This window comes from Balaenoptera musculus, chromosome 13 (assembly GCF_009873245.2).
Source record: "Balaenoptera musculus isolate JJ_BM4_2016_0621 chromosome 13, mBalMus1.pri.v3, whole genome shotgun sequence".
Classification (NCBI taxonomy): Eukaryota; Metazoa; Chordata; class Mammalia; order Artiodactyla; family Balaenopteridae; genus Balaenoptera; species Balaenoptera musculus.
The window spans coordinates 67785783-67810258 of NC_045797.1; the positions used below are offsets into that span (position 1 = coordinate 67785783).

A 24476-nucleotide genomic window follows, 5' to 3' on the forward strand; every position below is an offset into this window, starting at 1 on the left:
CAAGGAATCTTTAAATATTATATTTACAAATTTCAAATACTTAAAAAAGTAGCAAAAAAAGATTTTAAAAAATGCTTTTCAATGTATTTTAAATTAGTTATGTTCTAGAGAGCATGAGGACTTGATATATTGTTAAAATAAGCTTTTGTTATTTTATTCAACAAACACTAACTACATGTTACAATATGTCAGTAAATTCACAAGGCAATGGATATTCAAAGGCCAACAAGTCACAATTCCCTCCTTAAAGAGTATATAATCGGTGAAGGACAAAAAACCCCCAAATACGCCTAAATTGTACATGTATTTTTTTTAAATGAAAATTCAAATATACACAAAACTAGAGAGCGTTCAATAAACTCCCAATTACTCACCAACCTGATTCAATAATTACCAAGACCTTGCTACATTTATTTCATTTATCCACGCCCGCTTTTCTCTGATGTATTTTATTTTTTTAACATCTTTATTGGAGTATAATTGCTTTACAATGCTGTTAACTTCTGCTTTATAACAAAGTGAATCAGCTATACATATACATATATCCCCATATCTCCTCCCACCCTCCTTATCCCACCCCTCTAGAACCGAGCTGATCTCCCTGTGCTATGTGGCTGCTTCCCACTAGCTATTTTACATTTGGTAGTGTATATATGTCCATGCCACTCTCTCACTGCTTCCCAGCTTATCCTTCCCTCTCCCCGTGTCCTCAAGTCCATTCTCTATGTCTGCGTCTTGCTGATGTATTTTAAAACAAACCCTAAATACATCATCTTACCCTATGTATTTGAGGAGGCATTTCGAAAAATATGGACATCCTTCTCACATAGCAATATGTATCATCACAGAGCTAAACCAATTAACAACGACTCCTTGATATCTAATACCCAGCCTATAATTGAATTTCCCCAATTGTCTTTTTACAGTGAGGTTTGTTCTTATCAAAATCCACACAGTTCATTTGATTTTTATCCATAATATGTAACTATCATATTAAAATGGGGTCAAATATTTCTAGAAAGCTTCAGACAAGAACTGAAAAATTTGTTAGTATTGCAGTACACTACAAAAATATATTCCTTTGAAACCTTTCCCCTTAGAGGGGGTGAGAAAGGGTTAACTAATCATTAGACTGTTAATTGTGAGATCAAGGTATAGGCTTTACCTCTTCTACTGCTTTCCTTGTATAATTAGCTTTCTTGGATCTCAATTTCCTCAAAAATAAAAGGAGTACACCTGGGTGAAGTTAATAAACATCAAAACATCCAAAAGTTTTGTATTTCATACCTGATGAGCTCGACAAATCAAGTCTAAATCATGACGATTCAGAAATTTACTGACTACATCAGCTCCAAAAGTAAAGGAAACACCACGATCATTTTCTCCCCAACCTTGCACATCTTTATCTGGGTCAGACCACAGCAAATCACAGAGCAACCCTTTAAAGAATAAAAACACAGCAATGAAAAAAACAAAATTTATAAAATAAAGTATATCTACATCACATTTCTTCTCCTGTCCTCTTACCCTTTAATAAATAGTAATAATCACTTGCCCCCTAGTATCCCAGCCTATCAAACTTAGCCATTTTTTGTTAAAGGAACCATGCAAATACAATTGTGCCTGACTTAAGGCAGTACTCGCCAACCCATTCCACAGATAAGACGTGTGCATGGCTCACTCTAACGCATATGATATTGGAAAAGGTTGTTCGTCTTTTGTCTATAGTTTCTCCGTATGGATAACCAATTGACCCAGTAGCATTTCCTGAATAGTTCATCCTTTCCTTACAGAGCTAACTATCCTGTTTCTGGTGCTGTAGTCTATTCCATTAATCTACTTTATTTAACACTGAGCCAATTACACACTAGAGCTTTTAAATAAATCTTTCTATTTGGTAGGCCTACCCACTTAGTATTTTTCTTCAGGATTGTCTTGGTTACTTTTAATCCTTTGTTCTTCCACATATAAACCTCTGAATCAGTCTGTCAAATTCTGTGGACCTAATCGAGATTTCACTGGAACTACATTTGATCTATAGATCAATTTGAGGGAAGAAAACATTTTCTACAAAGGCCTGGAAGATTTAAATAAAGTATATGGAGGAACAAAATCAGATCAGATCCTTGACTTTAGAATGTTTTGGGCTTAAAAAAAGAGGTCAGAGCTAAAAATATTTATTTAAGTATCTTCATCTTACTAACAGTAGTGTAAATCTTAGAAGGAACTGAGACCATCTTGGGAATGTAAAGTAAGAAGACCAGTAAATGAACTCAGGAATCAAACATTTAATAAGCAGGCAGAGAAGGAATGAGCAAAAAGTATTGGGAAGGAATAGCCAAAACAAAAGAAAGAGATTAGAATAGTAGGATCTCCTGAAAGGGTAAGAATTATCTAGAAGTAGGAAATGGTTAAGTTTCAAGTACAATGAACAAGTGGATTAGGACAAAAACCTATGCTATTTACAATTAGATTATCAGACTGTAATGAAAGCAGTATCTTGATGGTTGAGGGTAAGAGAGAGGGTAAAGTCAAGTTGTAGTGAGATTAAGAAAGGGTGGATGTTGAGATGGTGACATTTAGTTTTCTAAGAACTACGGTACTAAGGGAAGACTGTTTTAGAATGAGTCAGCTTTAAAGTTTTTTTTGATAATCCATATACCTCATAATATAGCTTATCACGAAAGGAGATCTTCATTTTGAGTCACAGTACAGCTTGTCTTGATAGGGGAAGTACCTAAAACACCCTGTAGAAATTGTGGCAATGCACGCTTAATTTCTATCATTATTTCCTAAACTCCTGTCATGATGTTTTAAGAAATCCACCAGCATACAAAATCCATTGGGATGGTCTCAGTTTAAAAGCTCTTTCTGGTTTCTAAAGAATCAGAAGCTGATTCTTTAAATACACACACACACTGCTCTATAATGCTCATACTTTCCAGTCTGTTTCCACAGAAGAAGCAGTGAGGAGGTCAAGATATTATTCTATAATTTTAATGTGACAATAAAACTAGAATGTAGTTGCTTTTGGAATTATCTGGAAAATGCAACAGCCTAGATGCATACAAAATCAAATAATCGTAGCAACAACAATGTGGCGTTCCTTAATCTTAATGGATTGAGACAAGAATCTCAGAGTCAAGGTTCAATATTTATAATCCACTCCCTAATGAATAAGCAATATAATCATTAGGCTACTGTCTCAAAAAACATAATTTATAAATTAAATTTCTAAAGATTACAGAGAATATGAAAGCTCAAAATGACTGTTTTTAGCATCTCGGAAACTTCCCATTAAAATATGATAAAAAGAGAAACCTAACGTGCCATCCTTAAAACTGATTTATGTCTGAACTATACCAACAACAGAAACGCTGAAGATGGAATGACTTGATATTTATATTGTACCTTGTACCTTATTTTAAATAAATACCCTATTATTTAAATACTAGTTTCTATTAGGTTTGGTCAAATATATTCTATAATTACAATCAAAATCTAGGAAAATGCATGTTTTCTTTTTATAATCAATATAAAAACATCGTGTTACTCAAGTAAGTTATGAGACAACTTACTGCAATATGCAATATGTTGGTGGCTTACTGATAATAGAGGATCTATACAACTGTTTATAATGGTTGCTGTATAGTCATGAGTAGCATTCTGAGTGATATCATTACACTTTCAGTATGCTTTAGTACACCGAGCAAAACAGTACAATCACACTTGAAAACAAGCAACCAGATGCCTGTTATCAACAATCCAATTTAGAGGTTTGGCCATGGTTTACTCAGGCACTGGTTCACAAATATTTTTTAATGCTTACTTTTCTCTAGTCTTTGGCTCTTACGAGTGGGAAATGAAGTAAGTACCATCCAGCCCAACCCTATTTGATGAATAATCAATTCTCCTTTACAAAATTACCAATAAATAATTCTCTTATCAGTAAGCTAAAAGACCTTTCCCCCCCACATATATATGATGTTCCTAATGTATAATAGGATTTCTAGACCCAATGGCACTCTAGGCAATCCTCATTTTAGATATTAAAGTTTGTTGAGAACTGATGAATACAATAGATACGTGGTGGGTCTGACTACACAAATAACAATGGGACAATTAATCCAATAATGTAAGTTTTTTTTTGTTTTTTTTTTTTTTAAAGCCTGGTAGAAACTGAGCGAAAGGGCAATTTTGCTTTTGTTAATGCTTTTAACAGTATGACAGTGTGATATAATAAAAATACTTCTGGTCTTTGTTCCCATTCCTGGCACAAAGCTAAAACCCTTGAAATTTCCTGATAGAAGTGTCCTTTGTTGTTCATAAGGAGCCTCCTTTCCATCACATCTGAGTTTATGCTAATGAGGGGACCTAGGTGGGTTGGGGGGGACCCAGAAACTTCACCATGGGACCCAGTCAGCACAAAGACCAAACACATGGTTAGAGAGTTGGAACTTCCAGCCCTCCCACTCCGTACCCGCCACCTCTGGGGAGGGGTGAGAGTGGAGGGCTAGAAACGAAGTTCTATAAAAACCCTTGAACAACTAGATTTGGGTAGCTTCCAGGTTGGTGAACACGCTGATGCCAAAGGGTGTGGGAGCTGTTCACCTACCAACACAGGGCTCTCCCCATACCTTTGCCCTGTGTATCTCTTCCATGTGGCTGTTCCTGAATTGTATCCTTTATAATAAACTGGTACATGTCTAAGTAAAGCATCTGAGGAAGTGGTTGTGGGAACCTCTGAATTTGTAGTCTGCCAGGTAGAAGTGTGGTTCTCCTGGAGACCCCACTTGAGGCTGGCGTCTGAAGTGGGAGCAGAATTGTGGAATGGAGCCCTTAACCTGTGGGGTCTGGGCTAACTTCAGGGGTTAGTGTCAGAATTGGAATGAGTTGCCGGATACCCACATGGTATTGGAGAATTGGCTGTGGTATGGAAAAACTGCACACATTGGTTGTCAGAAATGTCACACAGAAAGGTACTGATGTTTTAAGCAAAAGTTGAACTGAGGAAACAACACACTAACTGCATTCAATTCATAGGTCTTCATGGTATTTTATGATATGAACACCGTAATCGGTACATATACCAGTACTCAAATATGAATAATTATCATTTAAAAGCCAATAGAAAAGTCAGGGTAAGTGGCAACTATACCTAACATTTATTTATAAAATTACATTAGGCTCATTTGTTAATCAACACAGCAATTTATCCTCAGTTGGAACTTATTTGCTTCTGTTTTATTTGCTTTACTGAAAATCTGAAAGTTATTCTCAATGTCTGCATAGTCAATTTTCAGATTTTTTTTCACATAAATGTTCACAATTTTCATAACATTAACCACACATCTCTAGAGCCTTCTGTCTCAAGAGCCTTAAGACCTCTAAAAATCTGAAATATAGATGATACAGAAAATAACAGAAAACTACTAGATAATTTAAAAGAAGGTAATTGTAACCTTGGCTAAGAAAGACTATTTTAATTAAAAAACTTTCGACTAAGTTTTAACAACTGTTTGAAGAACATAACCAATGTTGATATGAATAAAGGAATTTAGAAAGACTGGAAGGTAAGGGGACTCAATAGCAGAACTTTTGTGAAAAAGTAAGTTTGACAGAACCATATTATGGTTATATATAAAATTTAAAACTTCTGTACTTTGGAGTATTAGTGGAAAGTGAAATATTTTGTATTATTCCAAGTAATCTGTAGTTACTTTACTGACTACAAAAAAAGCTCTATTATTTATTACACAATACAATCCTACTTCCATTAAATATAATTAAGTTCAAATATGCCAACATTTTACATTAAATATCGATTAAACTTCTCTATATACTTAACCTGTATCAGGGACATCAGTGGGTCTCATAATTCTCCGAATCTGCTCCATAGATTGCAGGTCTGGTGACAGTCCTATAAATGAAAAGATGACTCATAGTACTGACATTGAAAAAATTTTCTCTCAAATAAAAAGCATTTAATCAAAGTGATTTACTATGTGAAATTAAAGATACTTCAAGTGTTCCTTTCAATGTTATCTTTAATATATTGGGTTATTAAATAGAATCCCACTTTGATACAACAGAACATTACCATTAGGTCTTCTCCATTTTTCCCTACCAGGGGAATAAAACTCCTTTTCATTTCAAAAGATTTTTCAAGGAAAAAAAATCCTACCACTCTTCTTTCTTTCCAATCACTCCCTGCGCTTCATAGGAACGCACTCAATTCCAATCCTTCCTACTAAGAAGTTTTGCCACTTCTTACCACTTAAACATGTTTACTTAAAGTGCTCAACATGTCCCATTAAGACCTTCCTACATCCCACTCCAACATGCTCAATATCTTACATAAAAGCATAATTGTTGATCAGAAAGATAAACAAGGAAAAGCACATGAAAATACTTTGAAATCTTTTAAGTAGCCTAGTATTTCTCTTTGGAAGACAATTCAAGTATCACCTCACATTCCATATTCAATATTCATACGGCTACATGTCTATTCTTAACTATACTAATGTGCAAGAGCTACAATTTCTTAAATGTTTAGTGTCTACTGTAAAATGTTTCAATTAACATAGTAAATTATGTCCTATCAGAGAATAAACAATTACCTCAAGCCTAGATAAGTGAATCTATCTTTTAGCATTTTTCTACCTTAATTCTTCCTGCACACAGATGAAGAACTAATTTTCTTATAGTATTTTCATTAAACTATCTCCCTGTACAAAAACCTAATATGGCTATTAAACCATTCAAAAAACTCCTTTGCTCAGTGTTCAAACCTCCATAATCTGATCCCATCATTCCCCATATATATTTGACATTCTAGTTGGGCCAGTCCTCACACATTCCTTGAACTAGAAAGACTGTCTCAAGTCCTTTTTGCCTCCAAAACCCATGCCTCCATAAATGTTTGCCCAACAATTCTCTACCTTTCCTGACTTTTCATTATAATTACTGTCTCAACAAATACATATAATTAAATTCCTTTCATTACTCAATTATCTGTTTTGAAAATGTTTTATCAATAGGTTTTAAATGCCTCAAGATAACCAGATCATACACTATCTATATATTTGCACGGCATCCAGCCAAGTGCTAGAAACATGTTAGTTTTTCAAATGAACTTTCATATATTCAAGTTTATTTAACACGTCATACAGAATAATTTATCATTCTACTAAAAAATTATTTTTAGGACTAAAGCAGACATATTACATAAAGCCTAGAACTCTTGGCATGTGACAACATTAAACATTGAGTTTAATATTATATATATGTTATATTTATATAATATAAATATATATTTATATAACATAAATATATTTAATATTATATTTGGACTCTGATGAAAAGTATTTAATATAGATGGGAAAATAGTCATGATCCTCTCATTTTTACTGATAGTAGAGGTATCCTTCTGTCAAAACTGAGGCAAAGGAAAGACATTTTTTTCAAGCAAAACTCTGGTTTATCCTCATATGTGAAATTCTTTAAAGACAAGTACTAAATTTGCATTTTCATTATGTAAATAACCGCAAATTTCTAGTTATTAAAAGACATTTTAGCCATGTTTAAAACAGTTTTAATCACTTGAGTTTTCAAATAAGCACTGCTTTGTTTTTCCACAGCATTTCAATTATTATAGGCCTTTTCTAAATAATGGAAGAAAAAGAAGAAAAACCCATAAGGCGAATTTACTAGTCTACCTCCATGACAACAGAAGATCTTCTCATCCACAATGGCAGCTATAGGCAGACAGTTGAAACAATCAGTGAAGGTCTTCCACAATTTAATATTAAACCTTCGTTTGCCTATAAAAAGGACAAGCAATAGAATAAATCTAAAACTGTTCTTATTAGTTATCTAACAGCAACAGACTTATGAATGATTCCAATTTTCTTTATGTTTATTTAGCACTTGTTTTTTCTATAATGAGTGTGACTTGTATACTTTTAAAAAGGTAATAAATATAATAAACATTCAGCACCTTCAGTAAAATTACAGAGACTACAAATATAGTGCCAGGTGATTTATGAAACAAATCAAACACTTTTGCCTTTTAAGGTCACTATAACATAGCAACTTTGAAACAATCTAATAGACTATTAGTTTACTTTTTCCATTCAAGATGTTAAATACCTAGCCAAGTTAGGTAAGCAGAAGTGAAAAGGGTGCCTCTGGAGACTGTCTGTTTTAACTCTAATGCACTGGTAACACGGCATAAACTTACTGCCAAGAAAGGAGAATTACCACGTGCTTAACTGGCATTCACTTTTGAGTAAATTTTCACCTGGCACCATAGTAAGTGTAAGTAGAGACACAAAGGCTATAATTTTCCTGGAGTCTAGCATAAAGAGCTACAACAAGCACAATCTCAAGTGCACGTTCACCTTTTTGGAGTTACTTGATTTTTCTGAATTTGGCAGTAAGTTGCAACAACTAACCCAAGGGAGGGATAAAAAGACACAAAGCACTAATTTCCTACACTTTTATGCCATAACCTGCCCCTCAATGAACAAGTATAACTCAAAGTGTTTACAAGCTGCTCTCAACATACATTTCATTTGATGTCATTTCTATCCTTGAGGATATTCAAGTCCATGTTTTATCCTTTAATAATATACCTCTATTTCTGAAGTAGCTTTAGAAAAGTGGTTGCAGCCTGATGTACTACAATCCACTTCCTGTCTACTGGTCTGATTTAAACAACTGAAACCGTAACAGTACACGTTAGAAATAAAAATGCAATATGTAAAATCAAATACAAAATCACTCCCACTAGAATGTAAACTCCATAAGAATAGAGATCATCTCTCTTGAGCACTGCTGCATTCCCAGTATTTAGAAAAGTACTGGCATATAGTACATCCTCAAACATTTGTCAAATAAACGATTACAAGAATCAAGGAGGTAGGGGTTGTAATAGGACTCTACCATAATTAAGGATGGAAAAAAGCGATTCTAATGGAGAATTCAGCATTAAAAAAAAAATTCAATTTGAAAATCACTGTTAATTGGTTCTAAATTTAATTAACCAAACATGTTCATTCACTCCCATACTCTTAACAAAAGCAAAAGACCGAAGTCAAATGTAGTAGGGTAATTCAGTAATAACACTTGGAAACACTACCACACAACAGTGAATCAGTGATTTCTTACTGATGAAACAGAGTACAACAAAATAAGGACATCCAGAGTATTCAGTATCCTTATCTCTCTAGTTTTATAGGCATAGATTAAAATTCTAATAAACTTCAACTTTTAAATAATTTCATAGAAACTCTCAATATTTTTTGTGACACAGGGTCAATAAGAGTTTCTGTCATATCACAAGAAAGTTGAGAGCTAAAACCTTAATGGAGACTAGAAAAACCACAGGCTACAGTCTATAGTGACCTCTGTTCCACTTGGATATTTTTACTATATAAACTAATTATAAGAGGGCCTTTCAGCTGAGTAAGTTGCAATTAACCTGAAACAACATGACCAAGGAGATCCCCAGGAACCAATTTAATTAATAACATGTTTCCCAGTTTTAGGTTCCTCTTCTATGTAAGGCTTTCTTCTTGGGCTTCTGTTTGATAGACCATATTTTTAAAAACTCTGAATTGAAGGAACTCTTTTGAAATGGAAAATTATTAGGGAATTTCCCCTTTAATAAGAAATAAGCTTTTATTTTTACTTACATTCATCATAGAATCCATAAATGCGATTGATGCTAGCACACTCATGGTTTCCCCTTAAGAGAAAGAAGTTCTCGGGATATTTGATTTTATAGGCCAACAGCAAACAAATGGTTTCCAAAGACTGCTTTCCTCTGTCCACATAATCTCCTAAGAAAAGATAGTTGGCTTCCGGGGGGAAACCTCCATATTCAAATAATCGCAGTAAATCTGTATACTGTCCATGAATATCTCCTAAAAATAGAAAACAACAGTTTTAGAAAATTTATGGTTACTGTGGTACACAGCTTCTATGAAATGATTCTGAATGTTTATACCCTTATGTAATCCTCTTCTCTTGAATGTGGGCTGTAGCTAGTGACTTACTTCTAACAAAGAGGATACAGCAAAAGTGAGATGGGCTTTCACTTCTGAGATTAAGTTACAAAAAATTGTAACTTCCCATCTTGCTTGCACTCTCTCTTGCCTTCTCTCATGCTGGATGATGAAGCCACCTAATGGAGAAGCACATCTGGTAAAGAACTAAAGGAGGTCTTTGGTCAACAACTCATTAGGAACTGAAGTCCTCAGTCCACTGGCCCATGAGGAACTGAATCCTTTCACAATTGAGCCCTGAGACGACTGCAGGCCCAGATGACACCTTAATGGGCTGTGAGAGACTCAGACCCAGAGGACCCAGCTAAGCTGTGCCTGAATTCTTAACCCACAGAAACTATGAGATGATAAATTAATGTCGTTAAGCCAAGAAGTTTTGGGGTAATTTGTTATGCTAATACAGTTACACTATCTGGTAGTTTAACTTAGGTCCACTTTTTTATACCTAGTAGTGAGCAAACAGCAAAAACTTAGAGATATTTAGTATAAATAACTTCTACTACCTTCAAATTATTTCTATATTAAAGCATTTTAGAGTATCTTGTTGAGAATATGACTCTTTAATTTTAAGATGACTTATAATTTGCTTCATTTCCACAAAATTTCAACTACCACCTCTTACAGGTGATACTCTAAGCTAATTAATTTATTCAACATTAACTTAGTTAATATCTTTTAATTGCTACGCACTATATAAAGGAACACCAAGTACATGACTTAATAAGCCACGTAAGAGGAAAAAAAGTATTTTAAGAGCACACTACGCATCTGCAGGTTACATGGTGTGAATGTGCATCACTAAAAAATATGCAGGGGAATGAAAAGGTCTGCATATAGCAAATAATCCTTGATTGAACAAAAGCTGATTGTTAAGTTCATAAAAGCTAAGTGACAAATACTAACAGCTACTAGAGGAAAAACTGCACTATCAAACCAAAAGTCAGTGTAATACATCATTTATACCACTTCCCATGTTATGTGAACTACAGAAAAATGCTTTCTGTGCCAACAGTTTTTCTAGCTTTAACAATGCAATCAAACTGGGACGAAGTGAGAGAGTGGCATTGACTTATATCTACTACCAAATGTAAAACAGATAGCTAGTGGGAAGCAGCCGCACAGCACAGAGAGATCAGCTCGGTGCTTTGTGACCAGCTAGAGGGGTGGGATAGGGAGGGTGGGAGGGAGACGCAAGAGGGAGGAGATATGGGGATATACGTATATGTATAGCTGATTTCACTTTGTTATAAAGCAGAAACTAACACACCATTGTAAAGCAATTATACGCCAATAAAGATGTTAAAAAAAAAAAATGCAATCACTCAACTAAGGTTAACTTTAACTAAGGTTAAAGTTTTAGTTTTTGGCCAAAAGCCACTGTAAGACTTGAAAGATCAAATACAAATTGTATAAAGTTATATAATCTTCAAAATAAATTAAAATGACCACATCTAAGTTAGAAAACCATGGATATTGCCGTACTGACCTCCGAAATTCTACACCTGTTTTTTCTAACCAGTGTACTGGAATGCCCTTTCTCCAGATCCTTGACAACAATGGATATCAATTTTTGACATTTTTTTTTCCAATCTGATCAGAGTTCCAGATTTGTTTTAAAATTGCATTTCACTGATTACTGGTGAGGCTGAGATCTTACATTTACTGGCCATTTGAATTTCTTCTACAATCTGCCCCCACCCCTTAAATTTTATTGTATTACCTTTTTCTTGTTTCTAGGAACGCTTTATATAGTGTGAACAGCAATCTCTTAATCTGTTGTATATATAGCAAACATGTTCTTCTTGTCTCTAACTTGTCATTTTATAAAAGTCTCAATTTCTATAATTTAATGTAATAAAACCTAACAATCCTTTTTTTAACAAAAATTTTTAGGTGTTTTCTCAATCATCTTCAATGTAAATATAGGATTCAAAACAGATTGTTTCCAACTTTACCCATTTACATACCACAAATTTTTAGTGGCGCTTCCAATTCCAAAAGAATAGGCTGGCTGAGAAAGATCTCCCGAGACTTGATACATAAGCCCCGAACTTCTGCTTCAGTCATCTGCACAATCTTTCCTGGACGACATCCTCGTACTGGTAAACAATAAATAAAATGGTCAGTTTTCTAAAATTTATCCATAAAATAATAATTCTTAAAAAGGAGTCATGCCCATATTTTGAAGATCAGAAGAGTCACGTAGGCAGCAAACTACCAGATATCCTGTTGTGTCCTATGGCTGACAGTAAGGTTATTCTATGACCTCTGGCTTTTCTCTATCTCCACTGTTGCTGGTTTCTGACGCTCCTCAAAGCAGCTGCCATGGAAATGCGGTCTTCTTTGTTCTCCAGTGGCCAACTTAAAGCCTCACAGCCCAAGTGACTAAAACTCATTAATTAATATGGTTCTCAGTAACTTCTGGGATGGAGTGGGGAGGAACGGTCCATGGGTAGTTCCTTATTTGCCCTACTGAACTCAACAATCATTTCCTCTCATCATTACCTTCTCCACTGGCTCTTTCTCTTTAAATATACTGCTAGCTCCCATTCTATCTCATTTAAAAAAGGAAACAGAGACTATACTTCTATATACTCCTATCACTTCCCATTTACAATTAAGTCCATGAATTTCTTGCTAAAAATTGCTGATTCCTTTGTCAGGCTGAGAGAGGCTTAAAAAAAAAGTCGTCCTCCCCCCCCCCACACAAAAGCCTATTCATGTATATATTCCATAAGTATAGTAATATATAAGTAACAAGGAGGAAACAGAGCCAATGTTGAAATGCGTTTTAAGCAAATATGACAGTTAATAAGATCATCCCTGAAATTCAAAACAATTATCAGCAGAACTGCCTTTATAGGAACTTAGCATAACTTCTACATTAGTACTAGTTCTCAAACATCAATTACCTACTTCCCATAAACATGTGAATTTTTTTAAGATGAAAAAAGACATCTAACTTTGTATCTTCCACTAAGTATCTAGAATACTAGCTAGATTCAATGCTCTGCAATAGGAACAATTCTTAATCTTGGTATGAAATTTTTAAAATTAATTCATTTATTTGGCTGTGTTGGGTCTCAGTTTATCAGTCAACTGATAAAAAGGAATAAATCAAGGCTGCCTGTTGAGCATCTTTTCACGTGCCCGTTGGCCATCTGTATATTGTCTTTGGAAAAATGTCTATTCAGGTCCTCTGCTCATTTTTTAATTGGGTTTTTTTTTTTTGATGTTAAGTTGTATGAGCTCACTTTTATCCATGAAGATATCCAACTGATTTAGCGCCATTTATTGTAAAGATCATCCTTTCTCCACTGAATTGCAGGGCTAACTTGGTAGAAAAATTAGGTGACCATACATGAATGGGTCTGTTTCTAAACACTCTACATAGTCCGTTAACCTGTTTATTTTTACATCAGTACTATGCTATTTTTTTTTTTTTTTTTTTTAGTTGTGGCATGTGGGATCTAGTTTCCTGACCAGGGATCAAACCCAGGCCCCCTGCTTTGGGAGTGCGGAGTCTTAGCCACTGACCACCAGGGAAGTCCCAGTACTATGCTATCTTAATTACTATAGTTTTTAATAAAGTCTTGGTATCAGGTAATATAATCATTCTCATTTTGTTAAGATTTCCTGGGCTAATCTAGTCCTTTTGCATTTTCAAATATGTTTTAAAACTGACTTGTCCCTTTCACCCCCAACTTGTTTTAACTGGGAATGAGTATGTAAGTCTACGGAGAATTGATATCCTAACAATACCGAGTCTTCCATTCCACAACATAATATTTCTCCTTTTATTTAGGTTGCCATTTGTTTGTCTCAGCACTGTTTTACAGTTTTTAGTGTGGCAGTCCTGCAAATTTTTCATTAAATTGATGGGAGGTGAGGGGCACTGCTACTGTAAATGTGTTTTCTTATTTCATTTTCCAATTGTTTAATATTAGCATATAGAAATAATGGATTTTTGAAAACCGACTTTACTTCCTATTCTAACAGTTTATACATTCCTTTGTAGTTTCCAAATATATACAATCATGTCAGCTGTGAAAAGCCAGTTCTACTTCTTTTCCAATCTTTACATCTTTTATTTTCCTTCCTCACTGAATTGACTAGGACCTCCAGGACAATGTTGAATAGAAGCAGTGCTAATGGTCTTCCCTGTCTGGTTCCTAACTTGGAGGGAAAAACATTCAATTATTTCACCATTAAGTATGATAGCTATAATTTTGTACATACTTGACTAGTTTGCTAAGAACTTTTATCATGAAGAGTCTTTAAACTCTGTCAAATAAACTCTCATTTATTGAGATAATCATAATTTCATCCCCTTTTTTCTGTTAATATGACTTATACTGATTGTGCTAAACTTGGATTCCTAGAATAAGCCCCACCAAATTATGACATTATCTTTCTTGTATATTGCAAGATTCAATTTGCTAATATTTTGCTCAGGATTTTTGTGGCTATATTCCTGAGAGATAATGGCCAGTAATTTCCTTTCCTTGTTATTTGTCAGATTTTGGTATTAAGGTTGTGCTAGCTTAAGAAATCAAGTTGGGAAGTGTTACCTCTTTTTTTATTTTCTGTATGAGACTTTATACAACTGGTAAAATTTCTTCTTTAAATGTTTAGGCCACCAGTGAAACCATCTGGGTCTGGAATTTTCTTTTTGAAAAGTATTCTAAGTACAAATTCATTTTCTTTAACAGATACAAGACTATTCGGGTTTTCCATTCCTTGTGTCAGTTTGCCAAGGTTAGTTTTTCATCTAAATTATCAAATTTATTAGCACTGTTATTTAGAATCTTATTATGCTTAAAATACATATATTTAAAACTTTTCTCTGAACCATTTGAGAATAGACTGCATACATCATGCTCTTTTACCCCTTAATACATCAGTATTATTCCCTAATAGCATCTCTTATACAGCCACAATACAAGTTATCAGATTCAGGGAATTTAATATTGATACAAATCTTTAATCTGAAGAATGTACTAAAGGGACTTCCCTGGTGGCGCAAATCTGCCTGCCAATGGAGCGGACATGGGTTCGAGCCCTGGTCTGGAAAGATCCCACATGCTGCGGAGCAACTAAGCCCTTGAGCCACAACTACTGAGCCTGCGCTCTAGAGCCTGATAGCCACAACTACTGAGCCCACGTGCCGCAACTACTGAAGCCCATGCACCTAGAGCCAGTGCTCCGCAGCAAGAGAAGCCACCGCAATGAAGCCAGGCAATGAGAAGCCTGCGCACTGCAACAAAGACCCAACGCAGCCAAAAATAAATAAATACATAAAAAAGTAAAAAAATTAAAAAAAAAGAATGTACTACAATTTTAGTAACTGTCTCCATCATGTCTTTTACAGCATATTCTTCCCCAGTACAGAATTCAATCCAGGATTACATTATTGCATCATATGTTCAATCTTTTTAGTCTCCTTTAATAGTGGTATCTCCTATCTTTCTTGATACTGGTAAATTAAAAAATTTTTTACATTATCAGTCTTTCTAGGGGGTTATCAATTTACCAATCTTTTCAAGGATTTCATTTAAAAAAAATCATACATCTCCTTTTTATTTGATTTCTGCTCTTATTTTTATTATATCTTTCCTTCTACCTTTTTTGGTTATAATTTATTCTTCTGTTGTCTTGAAATAGTTTAATGTTCAGCCTTTTTTTCTAATATATACATTTAAAACTATATGTATCCCTCTAAGCACTGCTTTTAGCTGCAACTGTAAAAGTTTTAACACATATTTTCACTATTATTTAGGTCAATGTATTTTATAAATTTTCACTGTTATTTCTTCTTTAGCCAGTAAAATATGTGAAAGTATTTACATTACTTAATTTCTAAATACCTGAGGATTTTCCAGTTATCTGCTATTGATTTCTAGCTTATCACCAATGAATTCAGAGAACATATCTGAGATCTCTCTTTTCTTTCAAATTCAGAGATTTGCTCTATGGTACAGTATATTTTAGTAAGTGTCCATACATACTTGAAAAGTATGTAATATCCTACAGTTGCTGGGTAAAGCGTTCCATGTGTATCAATTAGGTCAATTTTACTGCGTTGTTTAAATCTTCTAGATCCTTGCTGATATTTTTCTTGTTTATTAGTTACTGAGAAAGGTGCGTTAATCTACTATGGTTGTAGTTTTGTCTATTTCAAACTTTTGGTTCTATCAACTTTTCCTTTTTGTGTTTTTGACCTATATTATTAAATACTTAAAAAAATTAAGATTGTTATATCATCCTGTTGAATTTATTCCTTTTAATTGTGCAATGCTCTTCTTTCCCTCTAGCGATTCTTCTTACCTTACAGTCTTTTTCTGGCATAAATATATAGCCAACTCAGGTTTCTTTCGGTTAGTGTGTGCATAATGTATTTTCCTCATTTTTTTTTTAAATTTATTAATTAATTTATTTATTTTTGGCTGTGTTGGGTCTTCGTTTCTGTGCGAGGGCTTTCTCTAGTTGTGGCAAGAGGGGGCCACTCTTCATCGCGGTGCGCGGGCCTCTCACTATCGCAGCCTCTCTTGTTGCGGAGCACAGGCTCCAGACATGCAGGCTCAGTAGTTGTGGCTCACGGGTCCAGTTGCTCCGCGGCATGTGGGATCTTCCCAGACCAGGGCACGAACCTGTGTCCCCTGCATTGGCAGGCAGATTCTCAACCACTGCGCCACCAGGGAAGCCCCTCATTCTTTTACTTACCCATCTGTGCCCTTACATTTAAAATATGTCCCTTGTAAACAGTACATGGTTATGTCTTCTGAGCTTTGTCTGGAGTGTTTGCTCCTCTCACATTTACCATAATCATTGGGAAAGTTGAGTTGAAGTACACCATCCTGTCGTTTGCTTTGTCTCACCTGTTTTTTATTCCTTTCTCTTTTCTTACATTTCTTTGGAGTAATTGCTTATCTTTTATTATTCCATTTTCTCCTCTATTAGCTCTTTAGTTATATATTCTTTTTCTTTTGGCGCTTACTCTAGAGATAACATATGCACTTTTGACTGATTTACCACTCTCCAGACTTTTGCTCTACAGTTGTCATATACTGCTCCCATATATTTAAAACCCCACAAGTCACAATCATTATTGTAAACAGTCTTAATTTATATTTATACACATTTATCTTTATTGCTATCTTTCATTTCTTTCTGCAGTTCTGTGCTTTTATCTGCGATCATTTTCTTTCAACATGAATTTTCTTTAGCATTTTTTAGTGCCATCTATTACCAATAAATTTTCTTAGTTTTAGTCTATCTTTATTTTGCCTTCACTTTTGAAGCATATGCTCACTAGATTTAGAATTCTAGGTTAGCATTCTTTTTTTTTTTCTTTTAGCACTTTAAGAGGTCATTCTATTGATTTCTGGCTTCTGTAGTTTCAGGTGATATATCAACCATCACTCTTATTATTGTCCTGAGGGTAATGACTTATTTCCTTTGGGAGCTTTTAAAATTTTTTTTCTTTGATTTTAGGAGTTAAGTCCATGATGGGTCTCAATATGACTTTATTTACATTTTTCCCACTTGGAAGTCACAGAGCTTCTTTAATCTTATTTTGGTATCTTTCTCAATTTTGGAAAATTCTTGGTTAATATATCCTCTATTCCACATCTCTTGCCCTTCTGGGAATCCCATTACACATGTTAAACCCTTCCATTGTCTTCTGTTGCTTTCTTTCTGTACTTCCCATCTATTTTTTCTCTCTCAGCACTGCATAATTTCTACTCAACTCTTTTTTCCCCTAGTTTACTACTACTCTATTTTGCTGTTTCTAATTTGCTAGTAAATGCACTACCAAATTCTTAATTTTAGTTAATATATTTTTTTAGTTGTACAGTTCCCAAGTCTGATAAAATTTTTCTTTTCCTCTTTACCTTTAGCGTATTAAATCAGTTATCTTCAAGTCTGTGTGATAACTCTAATGTGTGAATTCTGTGGATTTATACCTTTTTCTCCTCTTGAATTTTTGGTCCATTAATCCTGTTAGCATTCCTGTAGTATTTCACTGAATGAAATATTTGATTATGGATGAAAAACTGTACTAGTTCTATATGACATCTTCCTCCACGGAGGGCTGCTTCCTTTAGCAGCAGACAGAGTACCAAGGACTCACCCACATTTTCTTTTTCTTTTTTTTGGGCTCTGTTGGGTCTTCGCTGCTGCACTCAGGCCTTCTCTAGTTGCGGTGAGCGGGGGCTACTCTTTGTTGCGGTGCGCGGGCTTCTCATTGCGGTGGCTTCTCTTGTTGCGGAGCACGGGCTCTAGGCACATGGGCTTCAGTAGTTGTGGCACACGGTCTTAGTTGCTCCACGGCACGTGGGATGTTCCCGGACCAGGGCTCGAACCCGTGTCCCCTGCATTGGCAGGCAGATTCTTAACCACTGCGCCACCAGGGAAGCCCCTCACCCACATTTTCTTGAGGGCTGGTCTATTTCATTTTGCCCTCAATCTTGGAGAGTGGCCATGATGGGGGTCTCAAGAGAAAACTCAGGGTATAATATGGCCTCTCTTACTTCATAAAGACTGAACTTCACCTTGTGCCATGTTGGTACTGTGGGGGATGCTGGAATCTCTGTTCATATCTTTAGCTTCCCAGACACTGTTTTCTTCTGGTTTACTTAGAATCTTCCCTTGCACGTGTGTATCTTAGAAATCAATGACTTTAGGGGGACCTGACTGCAGATTTTGAGGTTAGAGTCTATGTGATTCTCTCCTCTTTTGGACTTAAGTTTCAACTGCTTTAGTTGCCCCAGACTTCCACCTCTCCTCTTTAGTCCAGTAAGACTGCCACTTCTTATTTGGAGTCTATTCCCCTATGCCTCCAGGAGTGACTGTTGAACACACTGGTGCTTTCCTTTTCTTAAAGATCAAAACCCTCAAAAATTTCCCGTGTTGTTTGCTCTTCAACAATGGAGTGGCTGCTCAAGTGAAAACAGAGAAGTACACAAAATATGATCGTTGGGCACACACTAGAAAGTCAGACGATTATATGAAGAATTTTGAGGAATACCTTGCCAAGGACTAGACACTACTGGCCTTAACCCCCTATGTTATCTCAGCGAATGAGTCATTCAACTTAGGTGGAAGCATCAAGGTCTCCTGGCTCCTGATAAAATAATCTTTCTGCACAATCATGTTTACACCAGAAAAGGGGGAAAACACTAAGGCCTGAGGGTCAAATTTGGTCCAATCCCTGTTTTTGTGTGACCTGTGAGTTAAGAGTAATTTTCATACTTTTAAAAATAGTTAGAGGGGGAGGCGGGGGAAGAACAATACTCTGTGACACATAAAAATTATATGAAATTCAAATGTCAGCGTCCGTAAGTAAAGTTTTACTGGAACACAACCACTCTCATTCATTTATGTATTACCTATGGGTACTTTCACAATATAATGGTGGAGTTGAGTAGTTGCCATAGAGACCACATGGGGCACCCTCATGGCTTCGCACTGCTTCCCAGGGTACTAGAAATTGCAGAGATGCAGTTATAACTCAACAGTGTCTTCCGTGTCTACTTACTGCTGTGCTGCAACATTTTATTTTACTTTTATTACCAGTGCATACTCATCATGTCAAAGGAAGAAAGTTGAAATATGAAGGTCTAAGGCCCAGTGGAGTGTGGATTATTTTGTTACTGAATTAGATGACTAGGCATTGTATTTATGACATTATAGCTGTGCTAAAAGAATAAAATGTATGTTCACATTAGGAAACTAAGCACTTCATCACAACACTCCCATCTCATAGGAAAGTAACAATCAAAAAAAATTTTTTTTAATTGTAAATGGAATCTCATCACAGCAGAACTTCTTCAGAAAAATAAAAATGAGGCTGTAATGAAAGTAAGCTTCCAACTGGTTCATGTATTAGAAAGCGAGGAAAGCCATTTACTAATGTTGAGTTAATTAAATCATATTTGTTTGGAAAAGCCAAAGAAGTATGCCCTGAGACTATAAACTTGTTTAAGACTATATATTTATTAGTCTTTCCGTAAAAACAGTTCTTGAAGGGTTGAGGACACTGGAAGCAACGTTGATAATCAGTTAAAAAACAAAAATGATTTTGAGTGGTTTCCTTGGCTCTTGATGAGTTCACAGATATTGCCAATACTTAGTTTTTGCTTACTTGAGGAGCCAATACTGAATTTGAAGTGACTGAAAAGTTAGCCTCTATGAATAGTCTGTGTGGGACAACCACAGGCAAGAATACTTCCGAAGGGACTTCCTTGGTGGCACAGTGGTTAAGAATCCGCCTGCCAATGCAGGGGACACGGGTTTGAGCCCTGGTCTGGGAAGACCCCACATGCCGCGGAGCAACTAAGCCTGTGCGCCACAGCTACTGAGCCTGCGCTCTAGAGCCCGCGTGCCACAACTACTGAAGCCCGTGCACCACAGCAAAGAGTAGCCCCCCCGCTCGCCGCAACTAGAGAAAGCCCGTGCGCAGCAACGAAGACCCAACGCAGCCAAAAATAAATAAATTAAAAAAAATAAATAAAAAGAATACTTTCAAAGAAGCTAAAGAAACAAACCCAAAACACTGATGGAGGTAAAAATACTCATGGAGCAGGAAAAGACTTAGTTGGACAATTTAATAAAGCTTGTGAAAACTGAAGGTGTTTAAAGCTTATGGTGCAATCACTCAGTGGAAAAACAGTTTAATCTATCATACTACTGAAGTAGTGGTATCAATGGTGTACTTCATTAGTTCTCATGAACTTAACCATTGTCAGTTACACAAATGTTTGTCAGAAACAAAAGCTGACTATCCTGACTCGCCCTACCACACAGCAGTTCAGTGGTTTAATAGTGATAAAGTTTTATTGTGATTTTTTTGAGCTGAGAGCCAATACTGAAATTTTTCTGAGTGAGAATCACCCTCAATCACTACTATCGAGCACTGAGGTTTTATAAATTAGATCTTGCTGCAAACCTGATAATGTTTCTTAATAATTCAACCTAAAATTAAAATGTGAAAAAATACTTTTGTGTGAAACATACACTATGCTAAGTCACTTTGACAACTAATGTTGCTTGTAATCACAAGCAAATGTCAGGTTGCTTTATACAGTTCCAGGGCTGTCAAATGTTAAAACAAGTGAGATCTTCATTCCCTCACAGATTTGCACTGGACACTATTTTCTAAGCTCAAACCACAGTTCTAACAGCATTCTTTAGACCTCAGTGTTAGTGCAAAATAAATCAAAATCCATTCAATTATGCAGGTGAGGAGCGTCCACCTAACCTCTCACTGGAATTGACTAATGTGCAATGTTATCACATGATAAAAGGCAAATATTAAGAGAGGACTAATAAAATTCTATAAATACCTTCCAAGTGATGACTAAAATTACTAAACTAAAATCACATGCTTTTGGATTGAGTTTCAGTAGTACCTACCTATCTGTGTTAAGACACCTTCCAAGATGAAATACATAAAATCTCATTATAGATCAGTATTAACAGATGAACACTTCCAGTTGATTTTAATGATACAGAACACTAACTTTGAACCTCAATTAAGCAAAATGTTATCTTCCCCCAAAAGAAGTCCCTTCTCATGATTACAAAAAATTATACTCGATCATTATTTTTCAAATTTCATATTCATGTAAACACCTTTTCAATGCAGGTTTGTTTTTTAAATTACAAATGGTGTGTGATATACATGTCTGTGTTGTGTGTACACTATATTTTATCTTTCAATAACCATCTGCTATTTTCTCCAGCAAGTTCTTACTAATAACTGCCTTCTCTAAAACAGAAAGAATGCCAAGGGGAAAAAAAAAAACCTAATTCCACTATTACAACTGCCACATGAAATCTTAGTAATCTTCATTAACCTTTAATATTTTAACTTCTACCTTACCAAAAAGATTCACTCAAGGTTACATACTAATCAACAGCAAAGGTAACATAAATCCAGATTTCCTAAATTTTTTTTCTAAGATGAAACGGCAGTTTCTCCATGTTTAGTATGAGTCTACTTTAAGCCACAAAAAAGGAAAAAAAGTAAAATTTTTACAGTTGGCTAGAATGGGGAATTTTGGTTTTAAATGAAAGAATTAAGCAACTGCCATAATTTCAATTTATCTTAAGTTTGCCTGCTTAATGTGATTTGAGCATACAGATGGCCTTCAGGAGCTCTGTATAAAAACCCAAACTGTAATACTGTGTATGCACATAAACATGTATATTTTTCTGAGAAGGCCCAGGGCTTTCATGATTTCTCAGAGGGGTCTGTGTATCGCCATAAGTTAAAAAATCATTCCAGGTACACTAGTAAACAAATAGATAATGAAAAATGAGTAAAGAAGAAAATTAACAGATATAGGGGAGGACTAGACATTTCAGGAACAGAAGAAGGGAGCGCCCTAGTCCTGTGGTTCTCAGGAGTGTGATCCCCTTTTTCACTGTGTTGACATCTGCATGGTGCAAAAGCAATGGTGATTAAAACACCTAAAACACCGACACCTCAGCAGAAACCAAATCAGTGGCACTAAATTGCCACACACAGCGAAACAAAAAAGGTCCAGTTTCAATTAAAAATGCCCTTGATTAATCAGTAAAAACAATCAATTTTCTTACGTCGCCACCGTCAAGTATACATCTTTTTAATATTCTGCATGATGAAATGGAAAGTATCCATGAAGCATTTCTGTTGCATATCAAAGTACAATGGTTGTCTTCAAGAAAAGCACTCATATGACTGTTTTAGTTCCAAGCTGATCTAGCTACTTTTTTTCACAGAACATCTCTTTTACTGGAAAGCACAGGTGACAAACTATGGTTATTCACACTTAAGATATTTAACAGATACTCTTGAAAATGAACAAAGTGAGCCTGTCATTTCAAAGAAGACAACTGACAGTATTTGTTGCTAGTGAAAATTAAAATTTTGGAAACCTTGTATCCAACACCATGAATTTGACAGCTTCTTCATACTTAAGGACTCTTCTGATACCTTGCTGTAATATTAACAAATGTGAATTTTTTGATGTTGTATAAAATGTGTCAACATTTGAACATCTGCATAAATCAGTTTAACCAGTATTTTCAAAATGACCAGTGCATGTTACAAAGTCATTTGTAAGATCCATTTAAAATGCAAGATAGATCAATGGATTTTAATGTAAGAGAACAATATTTCAGATTCTACATTACAACTAACCTTTAAGAAATTACCACTTGTCGATTTCTGGTATAATATTAAGAATATCCACCATTATCTAAAAAGGCTATTGAAATAATCCTTCCTTTTACAACTTCGTATCTGTAAGAATACAGATTTTCTTCATATACTTCAACCAAAACAAGGTATCAAAACAAACTGAAGCAAAGCAGATATGAGAATTCTGCTGTCTTCTACAAAACCAGACATTAAAGACATGTGCTTATCACTATTATTTTTGTTGTAGAAAACAAACTCTGATTTTGTAAAATGAATAGGTTATCGTTATTTTACATGAATTAAAGAATATTTTTAAATTCTTAGTTTTAATTTCTAACACAGTACTAATAAATAACTCATACAAATCAAAGTTATTGTCCTCAATTATTTTTATGAGTATAAAGTAGTCCCAAGATTCAAAGTTTGAAATCCACTGCTCTCTAGTCCCTAGCCAAAAGAAAGCATATACCAAATCTCCTTAAATCACCTTTCACCATTTAATTCTGCCTAAAAATATCTCTCCCCCTCAGCACCAACATTAATATGTCAAAACCAGATTATAAATTCTGAATAATGGGAATAGGAAAGAAATATTTTATACATACATACATACATACTATGTATGAGTGGTTGTATGCAACAAACAATGTGGAGGGCACATCTGTTAGATCCCCACAAGAAATAGCCTTCTCAAAAACTCCTTTGAGGAGGGTCCAGGGCTCAGCAGCATAAGAAGCCCTCTATTACTTTATACTCAGGTTTATACTAAACAATAACAGTAGCTAACATTTTCTGAGCTTTTATATGTTCTAAGCGTTTCTACCAGTTTAATTGTTACAGATACATTATGAAGCAGGTCTATTATCATCCTCAAAATGCAAGAAGAAACTGAGGAAGAGCTGAAATTATAATACATGCAGAACCTGTACCTTTAGTGAGTATAAACATGGTCCCCCACTATATCAATACTTACTGAAGTACCTAGAATAAACACTTAATTGCTTATATATCTGTTATCCTTCAGGATTCACATAAACTATTGCAGTTAAGGTCTGATGTTCATAAAATATGTTCCTTTCTGTCATTATATAACTTAGATCTTTCTCTCACTTTCACTCCAGAAGCCTGGTCATTTTCTTTCACTACTTTGGCTCAATTATTTGATACATATTCAAACAACACAGATGAACCTACAAGTACCTATAAAGTTTCCCTCT

The 24476-nt window shown here is 35.1% G+C and overlaps 1 protein-coding gene across 2 annotated transcripts in view; it reads right to left on the reverse strand.

The window, feature by feature from the left end:
• Positions 1-24476, reverse strand: part of PPP1CB (protein phosphatase 1 catalytic subunit beta) — a 36656-nt gene that overhangs the window by 6354 nt on the left and 5826 nt on the right. For both annotated transcript variants that reach the window (XM_036872404.1, XM_036872405.1), the window contains exons 3-7: positions 12038-12169; positions 9699-9929; positions 7719-7823; positions 5849-5920; positions 1288-1439 (exon numbers count right to left, since the gene is read on the reverse strand). In XM_036872404.1, coding sequence (XP_036728299.1) covers positions 1288-1439; positions 5849-5920; positions 7719-7823; positions 9699-9929; positions 12038-12169 — 692 coding nt within the window. The remainder of the gene's footprint in view (positions 1-1287; positions 1440-5848; positions 5921-7718; positions 7824-9698; positions 9930-12037; positions 12170-24476) is intronic.